Raw genomic sequence first — 14,839 nt, forward strand, 5'->3', positions numbered from 1 at the left:
GCGTGTGGCTTTCCCAGCGGGACCCCGGCGCGGAGCTGCGCGGGAGGGTTGGGCTCAGCGCGCTTTGCGGAGGACTCCAAGTGGGCGGGGCCAAAGTCCGCCCCGGAGTGAGCAGAGTCCTCCCGCGGCAGCTGCGTGGGGCCCGCTGACACGAGGGGCGAAGCTGGCCGGGCGTCTCGGATACTCACAGCAAGAGGTGCACCTGGGCGGGCTCCATCCTCTCCGTGTGGAGCGGGTCCCTGGCTAGAACTCCCCTACCGCTGTCAGAACCTAGATATCTGCTGTGTCCACGCTGTCTCGCTCTAGGCACCATGCTAGCTCAACACGAGGGCTCCTCTGGAGGCCCTTGAAGAAAATGGAAAATGGCTTTAGGAATTAGCTCCCAGGACAGAGGGTGCCCGGGGGTGTCTGCGGGCGCGAGGCCAAGGTCAGCGAGCTCTCGCTGCCTCCTGCTTTGCCAGGGGGAGCGCCACAGACATCCCTGCACTGCCCTGGGCGGGGAAAGCGTCGGGCTCGGCTGCTTTCCCTCCAGCCCTTGGGGGAGCGGACGCTGGCAATCTGAGACCCCGGGCCCAATTCTACGCTGATGTCGCTGGGCGGACCCCCACGGAAGTCAGCAGAGCTGCCTCCATTTACACCCACACGGAAGTTAGTCCAAACTTCGGTGAGCCCCCGGCGTGGCGTCTGTCGAATCCCTCGGCTGGCCAGCCCTGCCCGGCCATGACGGCCCGAAAGAAGCAGGCCTCGTTCTCGGCCGTTCGGAGACAGAGCCGCTGCTCCACCTCCGAGCCAAGGGACTGTGAAGTAGCGGGGGGCTGTCTGCTCTGCACCCCGGTGTCCCCACTGGGCGGTGAGGTGCGATTCCCACGGACTCACCCACGTGTGTTGGCCCAGACACCTCGGCCCAGCCTGAGCAGGTAACAAGGCTCTTCCCAGGGGAGAGACAAAGGGAGGGGGGCGGAGACGCCACCTGGCTGGGGACAGGGCCTGGGAGCTGGGCTAACATGAAGAGACGGGACTAAGCTGAGTGCTGGGGGCTCAGGGCCTGGGTACCCCTGCCCCACGGGGTCTGAGGCTGCCTGCCCCTTACTCCTGTGCCCACATGGAACCCAGGCCAGGCTGTATCCTGAGCAGCAATAACCCCTCTGTTCTACTGGCTGGCGGAGTCCCATCCGGCTGCGGACGGGGTGCAGGGTCGGGGGACCCCGACGCGCCGTCACACCGACAAAGCCTCACTGAGGCCTCCATGTGCATTCGTTTTCTTTCGGCCTCTGTGGCTCTTGGCCCGGCAGTGCTGTTACTCCAGGTCTCCCTTCTGCCTGGCAAGCTGCGGAGCTTTCTGGATCACGAACAGCCTGGAGCCGGGCCAGTGTCTGGACAGTGCCTAGCGCACAGCGGGGACCATTAGCGCCTGGATGGGCGGCTGGCTGAAAGCTGGACCTGCGGCTACAATGCACAGAGCCTCTGAGGGATGGGCGGCCCCTGCCCAGCTAGGATCCCAACTGTGCTGCCCATGGGCCCCGGCCCGCTACCGAGAGGCGGGGGGGGGGGGGGGGGAAGGCGCCTGTCTCCTGCTATTTCCAAATCAGCCGGCGCCACTTCCTCTGCCGGGGGCAGCACCGGGCTCCCGGAGTGTCAAAGGCCCCGCGATCGGGAGGGCTTGGGAGCTGGTGTAGCGGATCGTTAGAGGCGACAGCCCCCCCAAGCCTGTGCAGCCGGCGACACAGGCTACACAAGTGACAGTGCCGTGGCGCGGGGACGTGATGTAGGCTGCCGGTTTTCTGCCAGCAGCATGTGGGGTGTCCCTGGACCTCTCCTTCTGACCACTGGCTGCTCCCCTGACCCTACTACAACCCCGCCCCCTCCGCCCGGGTTTCTACTCAAAGCAAAGCAACTCACGACTAGTTCCCCAGGGAGCCGGGGCTGCAGCGCCCGCTCCTGGCTCCACCACAGAACCGCCCCCTGCCTCCGTCAGGTGCACAAGGGGGAAAGCAGAGCTGGGCACTAATGAAGCCCCCCAGGGGAGACTGTAGCGGCTGTAGAGACCGGTTGAGCCCAGCAGGGCCGTAACACTGACGATGGCGTTTCAGGAGCCGTCGCGGGGGCCGAGACGCACGACCTTTCCCGCAGCCGGAAGCCTTGTCGCGAAGGCCGGCCTTAATAACGCCCTGCCCCCCGCCGGTCGATTTGCGCCGCGGCTCTGCGAGGGACCCAGCGCTGCCCTCGGACTGCGGCTCTGCAGGCAGATCTGCACCACCACAGAGCTGCTGAGCCTCTGCCCCAGAGCGGAGACTCGGAGTGTTCGTTCCATAAGGGAATGAGGGAAAGGACCAGGCATGGCCGGCGGGTGGGGGGGGATTTGGATCAGGGTGCTTTGGGGGAGGAAAACTTCCCGCAGACCTTTGTGGAAACAGAAACGCTGCAGCATTCCAGGAGATGTTTCAGCCCAGGCTCAAGGAAAGCTTATAGCGCACATGGCAACCAGGCCCCTTCCAGGCCCCCTTCCTCCCGCACTGCGGCGTCCGGCGCTTCTGGGCGTGCGGGCGTGGGGACGCCTCGAACTCCTTTTCTAGCTGAGTTCCAGGCCAGACTCCCAGTGGCACGGCTCCCTTGAGAGCAGAGCGGATTTGCACAGCTGGCTCGGGGCTTCCCCTGGCTGTGAGCTTCGGGGAGGTGCGCCCGCCCAGCGCCACGGCCCCGCTGCCCCTTACCCGCTTCGTCAGCTGCGTGTCCATCATGAAGTTGTGCACGTGCTTCTCGGCTTTGGTGAGTTCCAGTTTCCTGGCCACCACGGCCACCACCAGGGCGGTGCAGCCAGCCCCCTGCCATGGGAAAAGCCGGGGGGGAGAGAACAAGGCAAAGAGTTAATCATGGAGCCACGAGAGCCTGGCGCCTTCCCTTCCGCGGAGGGGCTCTCGAGACGAAGCGTAGCGGGGGGGAGGGGTGCTTTGCCTGGCTGCAGCCCCTCAAAGCCATTTACCCATGAAACGGCTCAGCCTTGCGCACTGAGGGACGGTATTAAACCTTTGCCCTGCGGAAGCGTCGGCACAGGCCACCGCGCAAAGGAGCTGGCCCCGCCGCGCACCCCGGCTCCTGGAGGAAGTGTGGCTTGCGGGTTAGAGCGGGGCTGTGGGAGGAGGCGCCTGGTCCCAGGTCTGGCTGGGAATGGGAACGAGGCTCGTTAGCACCTGACCAGCTTGGCAGCGTGTTCCTTCCCCACCAGTGAAATGGGAATAGTGACACTGGCCGACCAGCCCTTTGGTATTTAAACAGCTTCCTTTGTGAGCGGGGAGGAGAAGGGGGGAGCCCTTTGTGGGCCTTGTCTTTTAGGCTGCGGGGCCACCGGCCATGCAGCTGGGAAGAAAATGGCCCCCGCGCCCGGCAGATCCGCAGGCGCGCTCTCTGGCCCTCTCTCTCCCAGCGCGTCCGAGAAGAAACCCGCCTGTGCTTTAGAAACGGCTGGTCACTCCCCTCCCCCCGTTTCACTACTGGCAGGCTGGGCGTTGAAACGAGATCCTGTGACTCCCCTTCTCTGTCTCGGCCCCCCCGAAGCGGCGACAGCTGGGTGCGCCGGGTGGAGCCGCACGACGACCACGGGAACCGTGCCCAGCGGAGTCCGGACGAGCGCCTGCCTGGCAGCTCTTCTCTCCTGGTAGGTTTGGCTTCCAAAGCACAAGGGGCCAGCCCGACAGGATCTGTGTGTGTGGCAGCGAGGGAGTCGGCCTGAGTCTCCCTGCGCCCGAGAGGCGATGCCTCCCCTTGCTGCCAGGCACAGACCTCAGGAGCGACCTTTTGTCCCTTCCAGTCCTTGGTCTGAGCTCTCCCCCGGCTCTGGATCGGCCCTTTTCAGCCCTTCTCCCTTGCAGGGGCGGCTCCTGGGGCGCCCAGGCTCGCTGTCGGGACTGGCCGCCTGCTTTGGCCAGGAGCCTGGCTTGGGGCCGGGTCCCTGCGCAGGCGAGTTCTGCTGTTGCTCCTCTCTCCCGCCGGGCCCGTGCTAGTGGGGTCTGAGCCTCGCACAGCCACACGGGTTCTAACCGCCAGACAGGACTTCCCCTGGGACCACCGCTTCAGCTCCTGCCGACTGCACTCGGCCCTTCACCGTTCCTGCAGCCCGTGTACTGTGAGCGATGGAGGCTCCCTCTGTGCTACGTGGACCTGGCCTCTGGAAGCCCCGGGGGCGGGGGAGCCCTTCCTTGCTCCTCCGTTATCACCCTCTCCCGCCGAGGGACAGCACTGCGCAGGGCTGTGAGCAGGAGTCTGGGGCCCGCTGTGAGGCTAGACGAGGGGATGACAAGATCCAGGCATCTCACGTTTTCATTCTCTTCATGGCGCAGACAGTGAATGGGCCCTCACGGCTGTACCTCAGGATGGGTTCACAGGTCTTCCGGGCTCTTCGATCCCTGCCACTGCTGCCTTTGGGATGAAGTGCAGAGCTGTGAACCCATCCTGATGCTATGATGTGCAACAAGAACTTTTAAACCAGCAGCTGTAACATCTCTGCTAGAGCCTGCATCGAGGACTGGGAGATTCGGTGCATGTAACGTACTATTCTTTAACAACCTGACTCTCAGGCTTTTCTTTCTTGTAATAATAAACCTTTAGTTTTAGATTCTAAAGGATTGGCCCAGCGTGATTTGCGGGTAAGGTCCAGAGGGTAAATTGACCAGGGATCTGTGGCTGGTTTCTTGGAACCGGACAGAACTTGTTCGGGGTAGGTGGGATTGGGTGCTAGGACCCCCCACCTGTGTATGAGGCCCGGGGCCATCTGGGGCACGGATATTGCTGGGGTGTTGGAGGGGTTTTGCTCGTGAGGCTTCAGGCAGGCAGCTGAAGTGCTCTGTGGGACTGGTTTGTGGCCTATTTGGAGAGGTCACCAGTCTGGGGGCTGTAAGGAGCCCCGGATTTGAGCAATTCGCCCTGAGCGGACGCCCTCAGCTGTGCCTAGACACGGCCCGGTCCGTCACAGGGAATGAGACGGCTGGACCTGGTGACACGCCAGGGGAGCCAGCTGAGGTCTGGGCTCTGTGAAAATCCACGCCCGAGAGCTGCCCGCCGGCCCACTGAAGCCCTGCGGAGCTGCTGCTGGGCACCAGAAGGATCCCCCCACTGCCCGAACTACAGCCTTGGGGGCAGGCAGGTCAAATACAGCCACGGAAACCCCCCTTTGCTGGTGTCGGGAGAGCCCTACGCTACAGCCGCCGCACTGTGAGCCTGGCTCCCTGGCCTTCCCAGCTGCTGTTCCGCCTCCGTGCTCTGCCTGGGAGACACGCGGAGCAGCCAGGCCAAGCAGCATGGGACGGGGCCTGCGCCCCCCTCGACGCAGGGGCCTGCCTCCGTGGCTAGGGACCACCTCAGCCCCGAGGGTCAGTAGGGATGAGTGGGCGCACGCAGCTCCTCCGCCTCGGGAGGTTTGTGCACCCCAGATCTGTCCTGACAATGGACAGGAAGAACAGAGAGGACACCCCTGGGCCCTGCACCCAGTGACTAGGGAGGGGAGGCGAGGGGAGAAGGACATGGCCAAAGGCCCCGCGGGGCTAGCTGACACCAGCTGAGGCCATCGGAGGAGCAGAGCCACACGCAACTTCCAGCGCAGTCCTGCCGGAGGTCGTGGCATCTGCCTAGTGAATGTGTCACAACCCAACAGTGCTCAGCCACGATCATGCCACGTCGGGGCCCAAACAGCACGGCACCAGCAGGTCCCACGTGGGCCGTCTCCTGCCTGGCCACTCAATGCTGCACTCCTCCATCCTCGGGCGCCTCTCGGCGTCCTCCCGCCAGCTGGCTCCCAGGAGACCTCTCCCGCCGGAGATGCCGAGAACCTAGCAAGTCTCAAGAGGGTTTTGGCGAGGAGACCTGGCTCCTCTTGCTCAGCCCCGGGAGAACTGGCCCCACTGGCGAAGCGCACGCAACACAAACCAAATGAAATCTGTAGGAGTGAAAGCGACAACGGATGCGGGGGTGTGGAGACTTCGCAGCCGGCTTCTTCTCCCTCCCAGGGCTCCTGACAGCAGCTGGAGTAGCTCCCATGGGACTGAAACCAGGTGGCCCTGGGCTGCCTTCGGATGGACGCCAGCCCCCAGTAGGGTGGGGGAGATGTTCTCCAGCGCTGCCTGTTCCAGGGGCTGGCCTGGCATGGGGTGGGGCCCCCAGCTCCGGCTGGCCTGGCAGTGCAGCGGCTGCTTGGCGCCGGCAGCGCGAGACCCAGCGCCGCGCCTCGGCAGGCAGCACTTGCACCCTGGTCTCGCTCCGGTGCGGCATCCGGACCCAGCAGGGCCTCCGGCGGCTGCTGGCTGCACCTCGCTGCTGGGCGCTCGGGCAGCAGGAGCTCAAAGTGTCGCTGTGGCCGGGGAAGGTGCCGGGTGGGTGGGCAGCGCCCGGGGACGGGGAACTCCGCAAGACGCCCCTCGTTAAACCTGTTCCCGGCACACACAGGCCTCGCCTCGGGTCACCATGGTAACCAAGAGGAGGCCTCCCTTTCACTACTGCCAGACGCAGGAAGGGGGTGGGAGTGGGGGCGGAATGACTCAGCGAGAGAGATCCCTTGATGCGGGGTGCCCACCACGACGAGCGCCTGCCTGGGCACCCCCAGGAGCTGGCGGCGGGTGAAGAGCGGCGCTCCCAGTGCCCTGGTGGCGGTGGACTCGGACGCCGGATGCAAAGCAGCGGCGAGCCGGGGCGGATCGGCTTCGCCTGACGACAGCAAACGCGGACGGTTATTTCGGGCCACAGCGCGGAGGCTAGCGCAGGCCACGCAGGGAGGGTCGCCGGGTGGGGGTCCGGAGGGGGCTGTCGAGGGCCGGGGGAGCTGCTGCACCACGTGGCGTTTCATTCCACAAATAACCCCTCCCCGCATTCTGCAGCCGCCGGCCGGCCGCACTGGGGGGCGCTGCACACGGAGGGAGAGGCCCTCGCGCCTGGCCCATGGGGCAGGGGTCTCTGCCGTTCAGCGAGCTGCAGCTCCGTGCGGCAGAGAGAGGCAGACACTTGTGAAACCCGGGGCGGAGAGGTGGGCCTGGGAGTGGCAGCAGCACTGGGTGAGCAGGGGGCTGTGGCACAGACCAGGGTCCCTGCGATCCAGAAAACATGTCACACTGCTGCTCAGCAGCCTTTCGACGAGCCGGGGCAGTGGGGCCCGTAGCCAGCCCCCACGCCTGTTCTGAAGACTCACCCGCACCCACGGCTCCCTCTGGTCTTTGCCAGCCGTGGGTGGAATGTGTCACGTTATTGGCTTTTAAGGGGAGCAGCCAGATCACGGGGGTGTTTGCCCCAAAGTCTGTACAAAGGGGCCGTGCGAGGTGTCACATGAAAGCTTGTGTTTTACTGGTTCTATGTGTGCTACTCACGCCCCCCCTTCCCCCCAAAAAACTTGTTGAGCAAAAAAAAAAAAAAAAAAAAGAACTGAGCAGAGCAACAAACCTTGATGGGGGAACCGGGTCGCACGACCCCCCGTTTGGGAACCTATGGTCTAGTCAATGACTATGCTAATTAGCGAGGCTCCAGGAACAATGGCTCTCAAGGTGCCCAGTACACACCTGAGGGAAGCATCTGGAACCTGCAAACCAGCCAATATCATGGCTGCTGACATGGGACACAGGGACAGGTCACTTGGCTTGGAAGACACCAGGCATGGATATAAAATGCCATGAGGCGGACTCCATCTGGCCTTCAATTCTGCTCCTGATTCCAGATGCAGCCTTGCAAGAAACAGCGAGCCGGGGAGAACCGTGGGCCCATCCTGACACAGGATGTTCGCGAGACTTTTAAGCCAGCAGTTTGTAACATCTCTGCTAGAGCCTGCACCGAGAACTGGGAGATTCGATGCATGTAACGTATTCTCCGTAACAAACTCACTCTCCTGCTTTTCTTTCTTTTAGTAATAAACCTTTCGATTTTAGATGCTAAAGGATGGGCTCAGCGCGATCTTGTGGGTAAGATCCAAAGTGTACGTTCATTGGGGATCTGGGGCTGGTTCTTTGGGACCGGGGGACCCGTTCGGGGTAGGTGAGGTTGGGTTCTAGAACCCCTCACCTGTGTTAGGCCTGGGGCTGCTTGTGGCACAGGGAGAGCTGGGGGTCCGAGGGGTTTTGCGCGTGAGGCTTCCTGCTGGCCGGATTGGCAGCTGCAGTGCTCGGTGTGACTGGTGTGTGGCCTATTTGGGAAAGGCCTCTGGTCAGGGGCTGTAAGGAGCCTTGGTTTTGAGCAATTCGCCCTCAGCAGTGCCCAGCCTCAGCCCAGCCCATCACACACCCGCACCCACGGCTCCCTCTGAGCTTTTCCAGCTGTGTGTGGAATGAATTTTGTTCTGCACACCAACGCCCGTGCACCACCAGGCGACACGAACAACCTGGCTGTGGGCGCTCTGCTCATCAGCGGGGTGGCTTTGGAATCTCTCCTGAGTAGCTGCACATGCACCCAGCTTCCAGGGAACCCTGCCTGTACCCGCTCTTTACCCCAGCTCAGCCCGCGGGGCGTGGCATTAGCGGCTGTTGTAAAACCTGCCTGCTGCTCTCCCTCCTCCGCGGAGGGCTGACAACCACTGCCCCAGCTCTGGTACTTTGCAGGTTTCTCCGGTGTCCGGTAACACAGACACTCTTGCGCCTCAGCCACGTGTCGCGCACTGGAAAACGCCCGTTAGATCCTGTCCCAGAGTCCCTCGTGCTGCAGACCCCCGGACGCCCAGCGCAGTGAAACAGGCCAGGAGCCTCCACTCCCCCGGGGGTGCAGCGCGGTGAGTCTTCCTTCCCGCTGCCGCGGCTCTGACTTTCTCAGCCTTGCCGGCTGGCAGAAACACAACAGCGGGAGCCCAGGCTGTGGCGTCTGGACAAGCTAGTCGAGAAGCCCCCGACTGGCGGGCAAGGCAGAGGGCTCTGAAAAACCACCCAACCCAGAGAAACAGCTGCCGTGTCTCGCCTCCCGAGCTGCAGCGCTGGCTTAGTTGGACGGTCCCGGCCGAGCTGGGGGGACTGAGCGAGCCCTAATGGAGCCCTCTCCGGCCCGTGGCTGACGACCGCCACGGAGCATGTTTTAAAGGGGCCCGGTGGGCGAGAGCGAGGGCAAGCTGCTGGCCCCGGCTCCCCGCAGCTTTAGGGCAGACCGGGCACTTCCCGCCTGGGCCCCTTACCATGATGCCGGTGAGGAGGCAGACGCCTTTCCCACAGTAGGTGTGAGGCACCATGTCGCCGTAGCCGATGGAGAGGAAGGTGATGGAGATGAGCCACATGGCACCCAGGAAGTTGCTGGTCACATCCTGCTGGTCGTGGTACCTGCCAAGGAGACATGCAGCTCAGCAAGCAGGGAAGCAGCCACCCCCCACAACCGCCCTTGCCCTGCCCAGATGGTGCTCCTGGAAACGAAGCCTTGTCTGGCCCCGGCTTGTTCCTGCACAGCCCAGCTCTGCCCAACTCAGAGGTCCCATGGGCATTTTCAGTGGTCTCAGGCCCAACGCGTAGACCCAGGCAGCCCCACAGCCGCTGGGCTTAACTCACTACTCTCGGCCAGACTGCGGTGTGACGCAGCGGGGATGGTGTTCGCTGTGTTGTGTGCGATTCCGACTGGCCTGTGCTGCTCTGTTGTAACTCTGTGTGTGCCTCAGTTTCCCTGGGCACTGCATCGGTGAGGGAGGGCTGCCCCATCTTAGCCCGTACACAGCAATAGTTCTGGCTGATTTGTACCCTGAGCCTGGGTGGGGGACACAACCAGGTGACACCTGCCTGGGAATCTGAACAAAGGCGGGGGCGGGGCTGCCTCCAGGCTGGGGGAGGAGTTGCTGGGGGGGGTGAGTTCTCTCAGCTGGCGGAGGACGCAGGGAGGGGGCCCAAGATGCTGGCTCTGGGCCCCCCATTCCCCAAGCTGGATTGCGCTGGCTGCTCCTGGTTCCTGTAACAAGTTTGTGCTACGCTCTGTCCCCGTGAGCCAATAAACCTTTTGTTCACCTTGCCGGCTGAGTCTCATCTGACTGCGGAGGGGGGTGCAGAGCCCGGGGGCTCCCCCCGCTCCGTGACAGATGGAATCAGATGTGGCTGGGCGCACAGCCCTCCCCTGACACAACCAACCTGGGCCTGACGACTCCTCCAGCACATTGCAAAACAGGGAATCAGTATTAATAACGCACCAGAATGTTCCCCACAGCAGCAATTTCACAATCTTCGCCCCGGCATGCGCACGCTCACACCGGCTCGGCAGAAAGACTGTTCTGCTTCCAGTCCGCCTCATGCGCGCTGAGGCCAGGCTGCTGGGCAGGGAGGGCCGATGACGGGGAGGAGGGGGCAGGCTGAGAGCCCCGGCTCCGTTCCCCCCAGCCGCTCAACCTCTCAAAGTTCTCCGGGAACTTTTCAGGTACAGACACAAGTTGTCTCTGCAGACCCCGCTTCGCCCCCTCCTGTGGGTGGTGCCCGCCAGTTGCTTTTCCGAAGGTGCGCGCGTTTCAAACTGGCCCTGGAGAGTGCGCGAAGCCCGCCCACGTCCCCCGCCACAACCGCCACCAACTAACGGGGGTGTTGGCAATGTCAGCCGCTTTCGGCGGCTTTGCACGTCGCTCTGAACGTCTCGGGTTAGCAGATTGGTCGCCGGCCAAGAGGCTTGTAAAACAACCCCAAGGGAGCAGGGGAAGCTAGTAACAATCAAGTATTAATGTGCTTTTCCCGACGCCTGTTGCTGCACCTACATGCTCACACGCTGACCGGGCACAGGGAGACTAGAAACCCAAGATAACCAATGCCCCAACTCTGCTCCCACGTTCTCCGGGCTGGGCCTGAGGCAGAGGCCTGGGGTCTGCTTCAGGAACGCCTGGCCAGCCCTGCAAAGGCGTGCGAGCGCACGGTGCACTAAGTGTGCGAGCGCACGGTGCACTAAGTGTGCGAGCGCACGGTGCACTAAGTGTGCGAGGAGCCGGTGGCACTAGCCGGTAACGCCAAGGAAAGGCTGGGATGCCCCCACCGTCATGTGCTGGCCTTTGGGACGTGCAAACGCCGGACTCGGGTCCATGTCCTGTCCCGACAAGGTCCGCGTGCTCCCTGGCTGGCCCCAGAGCCCCAGCTGCCTCTCTTCCTGTTCCTGTGCAGCAGGGAGACCCCTGACCTCTGCCGACAGACTTTGGCAGGAGCCTCAGCCAGCTCCCCCAGGCCGAGTGCCGGTCGTCTCCTCGGCAGTGCCTGAGCCTGCAGAGCAGCAGGGAGAGGAGGACCCCGGCTGGCTTGGCCAGCTTCCCCCGGCGCCGCACTCTGCTCTGGTGACTCTTCCCCTCGCCAGCGGCCCAGCTTGACCTTCTCCGCGTGCTGCTCCCTTCCCGTCCCATGTCCCAGCCACTCAAGCCCCAGAAGCTCTGACTACAGGTTGCACCTCCCCAATCCGGCACTCCCTGGTCTGGCAGGACCACAGATGCCGCTGGACCAGAGCCCCGGGAGCTGAGTGGCAGCAGGGCCAGCGTCCGGCAGCAGGGCAGTGAGCCTGGGGCCAGAGCCAGCAGCCTGGCCAGGGCCAGAGGGGCTGGCACAGAGTCCTGGGCCTGCAGCAGCACAGGGCCAGGGCTAGAGCCCCATGCAGCCCATGGCAGTGAGGCTGGAGTCCATGGCAGCCCGGCCAGGGCGGCGGCAGTGGGGTCTCGAGGCAGGGGAGCCAGCTGGGGCTGGGGGACTGGTGCCAGGGGACTTCCCTGGTCCGGGAAATTCCTTTGTTCAAGACCGGTCAGGTCCAGAGGGTGCTGGACCAGGGAGGTCCAGTCTGTCGTGAGGAGTGGCCTGGACTGCTGGCCTTGCGGCACTTGGCACCGTCATGCCCGATGGCACCCCGGCCTCTTGCTGCTGGTCCCGGGGGGAGTCACTGCAATGCTCTCCCACCTGCTGCCCTCTCCCAGCCAGCCAGAGCCGCGCTGATGGGCCCCTCGTGGGGCTCTCCAGCCGAGGGCGGGTGCCTGGGGGGTGAGCACACCGGGGTGGGGCGTTTTAAAGAGGGAAGTGCTGGCACAGGTCTGCAGGCACCAGACTGCTTTCTGCACAGGCACGATGGTCGTCAGGACTGGAAGCCCCTTCCAACACACAGCAGCCACAAAGGTGCCATTTATGGGAGCGGGGGGGGTCATTAGCCCCCTAGGTTTGAGCCCCCAGATTTCATACTTAGGTCTGCTTACAACCCATGCCTTAGCTCCAGAGGCAGGGAGTCTGTTGATAAACAGAGGGCAACACAGTGATTAAGAGAAAGGGCTTTCAGTCCAGTATCTGGAGGCTCGTTAAATCACCATGAAACCATTCGAAGATAGGGGGAAAGAGAGTAGGAGTACATAGTGGTGGGCTGCAGGGGTCTGTGTCTGGGCCACTGCTGTTCAGCTTCTTACAGCTGTTCTTGGAAACGGGGTAAACCACAGATACAAAATCGCTCGTAATAGTTAAGCCCAAAGCTGACTGCAGAGAGCTCACAAAACTGAGTGACCGGGCCACACGAGGGCAGATGGAATTAATTCAGTGCTGATACATGTGAAGTAAAGCACATGGGAAACATAGTCCCGACTGTACATACAAAAATCATAGGGTCTAAAATAGCTGTTCCCACTCAAGAACGAGATCTTGGAATCCTTGTGGCTAGTTCCCTGAAAACCATCCGTTCAACGTGCAGTGGTCATCTGAAACGCTCACAGACTATTGGGAATCATTAGGAAATGGATAGATAAGACCAAAAAAATCACGTTGCCTCTATATAAAGTCATGGTATGCCCACAGCTGGACTACTGCATGCAGATCTGGTCATCCCCATCTAAAAAAAGATCTACTGGATTTGGAAAAGGTACAGAGACGGGCAATGGAAATGATTAGGGGGAAGGAACAGCTTCCATATAAGGAGAGATTAACAAGACTGGGACATTTCAGCTTGGAAAAGAAATGACCAAAGGGTGGGGAAAGATGTTAAGAGGGCTAGAAAATCATGAACGAAGTGGAAAAATAGAATAAGGGAATGATATTTATTCCTTCACTCTCATAACACAGGAAGTTCACTCACTGAAGTTTATAGGCAGCAGATTTAAAACCAACAAAACAAATGTTTTCTTCATGGTCAACCTGTGGAACTCCTTGCCAGGGGATGGTCGAAAGGCCCAAACTGAACAGGGTTCCAATAAGAACAAAATAAGTTCAAGGAGGATCAGACAACCAACGGCTGCCAGCCAGGATGGGCCCTGGCGTCTGTTTGTCAGAAGCTGGGAATGGGCGACGGGATGGCTCATGAGGGTTGCCTCTTCTGGATACCTGGCTAGAGAACCGTTCTCAGAGAGTTGTTATTAACGGTTCAGTCCTGCTGGAAGGGCAGAACAAGGGGGATTCTGCAGGGGCCGGTTCTGTTCAATATCTTCATCAACGATTTAGAGATTGGCATGGAGAGGACGCTTATTAAGTTGCAGATGATCCCAAGCTGGGGGGTTGCAAGTGCTTTGGAGGGTAAAGTCAAAGTTCAAAATGATCTGGACAAACTAGGAAAATGGTCTGAGGTAAACAGGGTAAAGTTCAGTAAGGACAAATGCAAAGTGCTCCACTTTGGAAGGAACAATCCGTTTCACACACACAGGAGGTGAAGCGCCTGTCTAGGGAGGCGTCCTGCAGAAGGGATCTAGGGGTCGCAGTGGACCACAAGCTAAATATGAGTTAATAGTGGGACACTGTTGCAAACAAAGCAAACCTGGCTCTGGGCTGCATGAACAGGAGTGTTGTGAGCAAGACACGAGGAGTCGTTCTCCCGCTCTGCTCTGTGCTGATTGGCCTCAGTTGGAGTATTCCGGTTCTGGGCACCACATTTCAAGAAAGACGTGGAGAAATTGGAAAAGGTCCAGAGAGCAAAAAAAATGCTGAAAGGTCTAGAGAACATGAGCTATGAAGGGAGGCTGAAGGAACTGGGCTTGTTTAGTTTGGAAAGGAGAAGACTGAGGGGGGACATGAGAGCGGTTTTCAGGTATCTAAAAGGGTGTCACAAGGAGGAGAGAGAAAAATTGTTCTCCTTGGCCTCTGAGGCTAGGACAAGAAGCAATGGGCTTAAACTGCAGCGAGGGAGGTTCAGGTTGGACATTAGGAAAAACTTCCTGTCTGTCAGGGGGGTTAAACACTGGAATAAATTGCCCAGGGGGGTTGTGGAATCTCCATCTCTGGGGATATTGAAGAGCAGGTTGGACAGACATCCATCAGGAATGATCTAAACAATGCTTGGTCCTGCCGGGAGGGCAGGAGACTGGACTTGATGGTCTCCCGAGGTCTGAAGTACCTGGCATTGGCCACTGTGGGCACAGGACACGGGGCTAGATGGACCTGTAGCCACTCTGATCTTACATAGAGCCAAATGTAACCCACTAAACTCCACTCCTCTCCCAGAGCTGAGCTAGAGCCAGACAGTCTCTCTCTGCAGTCAGTAACAAAAGAAGAACGTATATTCAAATTGTGCCGCTAACCCGTGTCCCTTCCATGGAGCCCTGCACGTCCGTGGGTATCTGCTTTCTACCCGCGGCTGGGAATGCCAATACCCACAGCTCATTTTGGCGTGTGCAGATGGGGATGCAAATTTTGGCTCTGCCCTTACGTGACTTGCTACAAGACGTCAGAACGTGTTAGTGTTGGAGCAGAGTGGGTCCTGTATATAGGGGTTAGATACAGTGCTCCTGCCAGCTCGTGGCTAAGTTATCTGCCGAAAAGCTAGAGCTTTCCAGTGTCTGAGTGGCCCCCGAGAGAGATGTGGGGGGAGGTGAATGGGGGTCAGTCCCCCACAATTTGCTGCTTGCCATGCAAAGCCACTGTCCTCAGTCTGCTCCCCTGGCTCTCACTCTCCCCCGCATCCAGGCATGCAGCTCAGCCCCCCCAATCTGAAATGACGC

General features: G+C 60.9%; 1 protein-coding gene across 2 annotated transcripts in view; it reads right to left on the reverse strand.

The window, feature by feature from the left end:
* KCNN3 (potassium calcium-activated channel subfamily N member 3) overlaps positions 1-14,839 on the reverse strand; it is a 69,697-nt gene that overhangs the window by 19,542 nt on the left and 35,316 nt on the right. The window contains exons 4-5 of one of the 2 annotated variants that reach the window (XM_089772791.1): positions 9,122-9,263; positions 2,712-2,822 (exon numbers count right to left, since the gene is read on the reverse strand). In XM_089772791.1, coding sequence (XP_089628917.1) covers positions 2,712-2,822; positions 9,122-9,263 — 253 coding nt within the window. The remainder of the gene's footprint in view (positions 1-2,711; positions 2,823-9,121; positions 9,264-14,839) is intronic. The other variant, XM_089772792.1, reaches the window with a different exon arrangement.

The sequence above is a fragment of the Pelodiscus sinensis genome, chromosome 22 (assembly GCF_052426305.1).
Source record: "Pelodiscus sinensis isolate ZL-2025 chromosome 22, ASM5242630v1, whole genome shotgun sequence".
Lineage (NCBI taxonomy): Eukaryota > Metazoa > Chordata > Testudines > Trionychidae > Pelodiscus > Pelodiscus sinensis.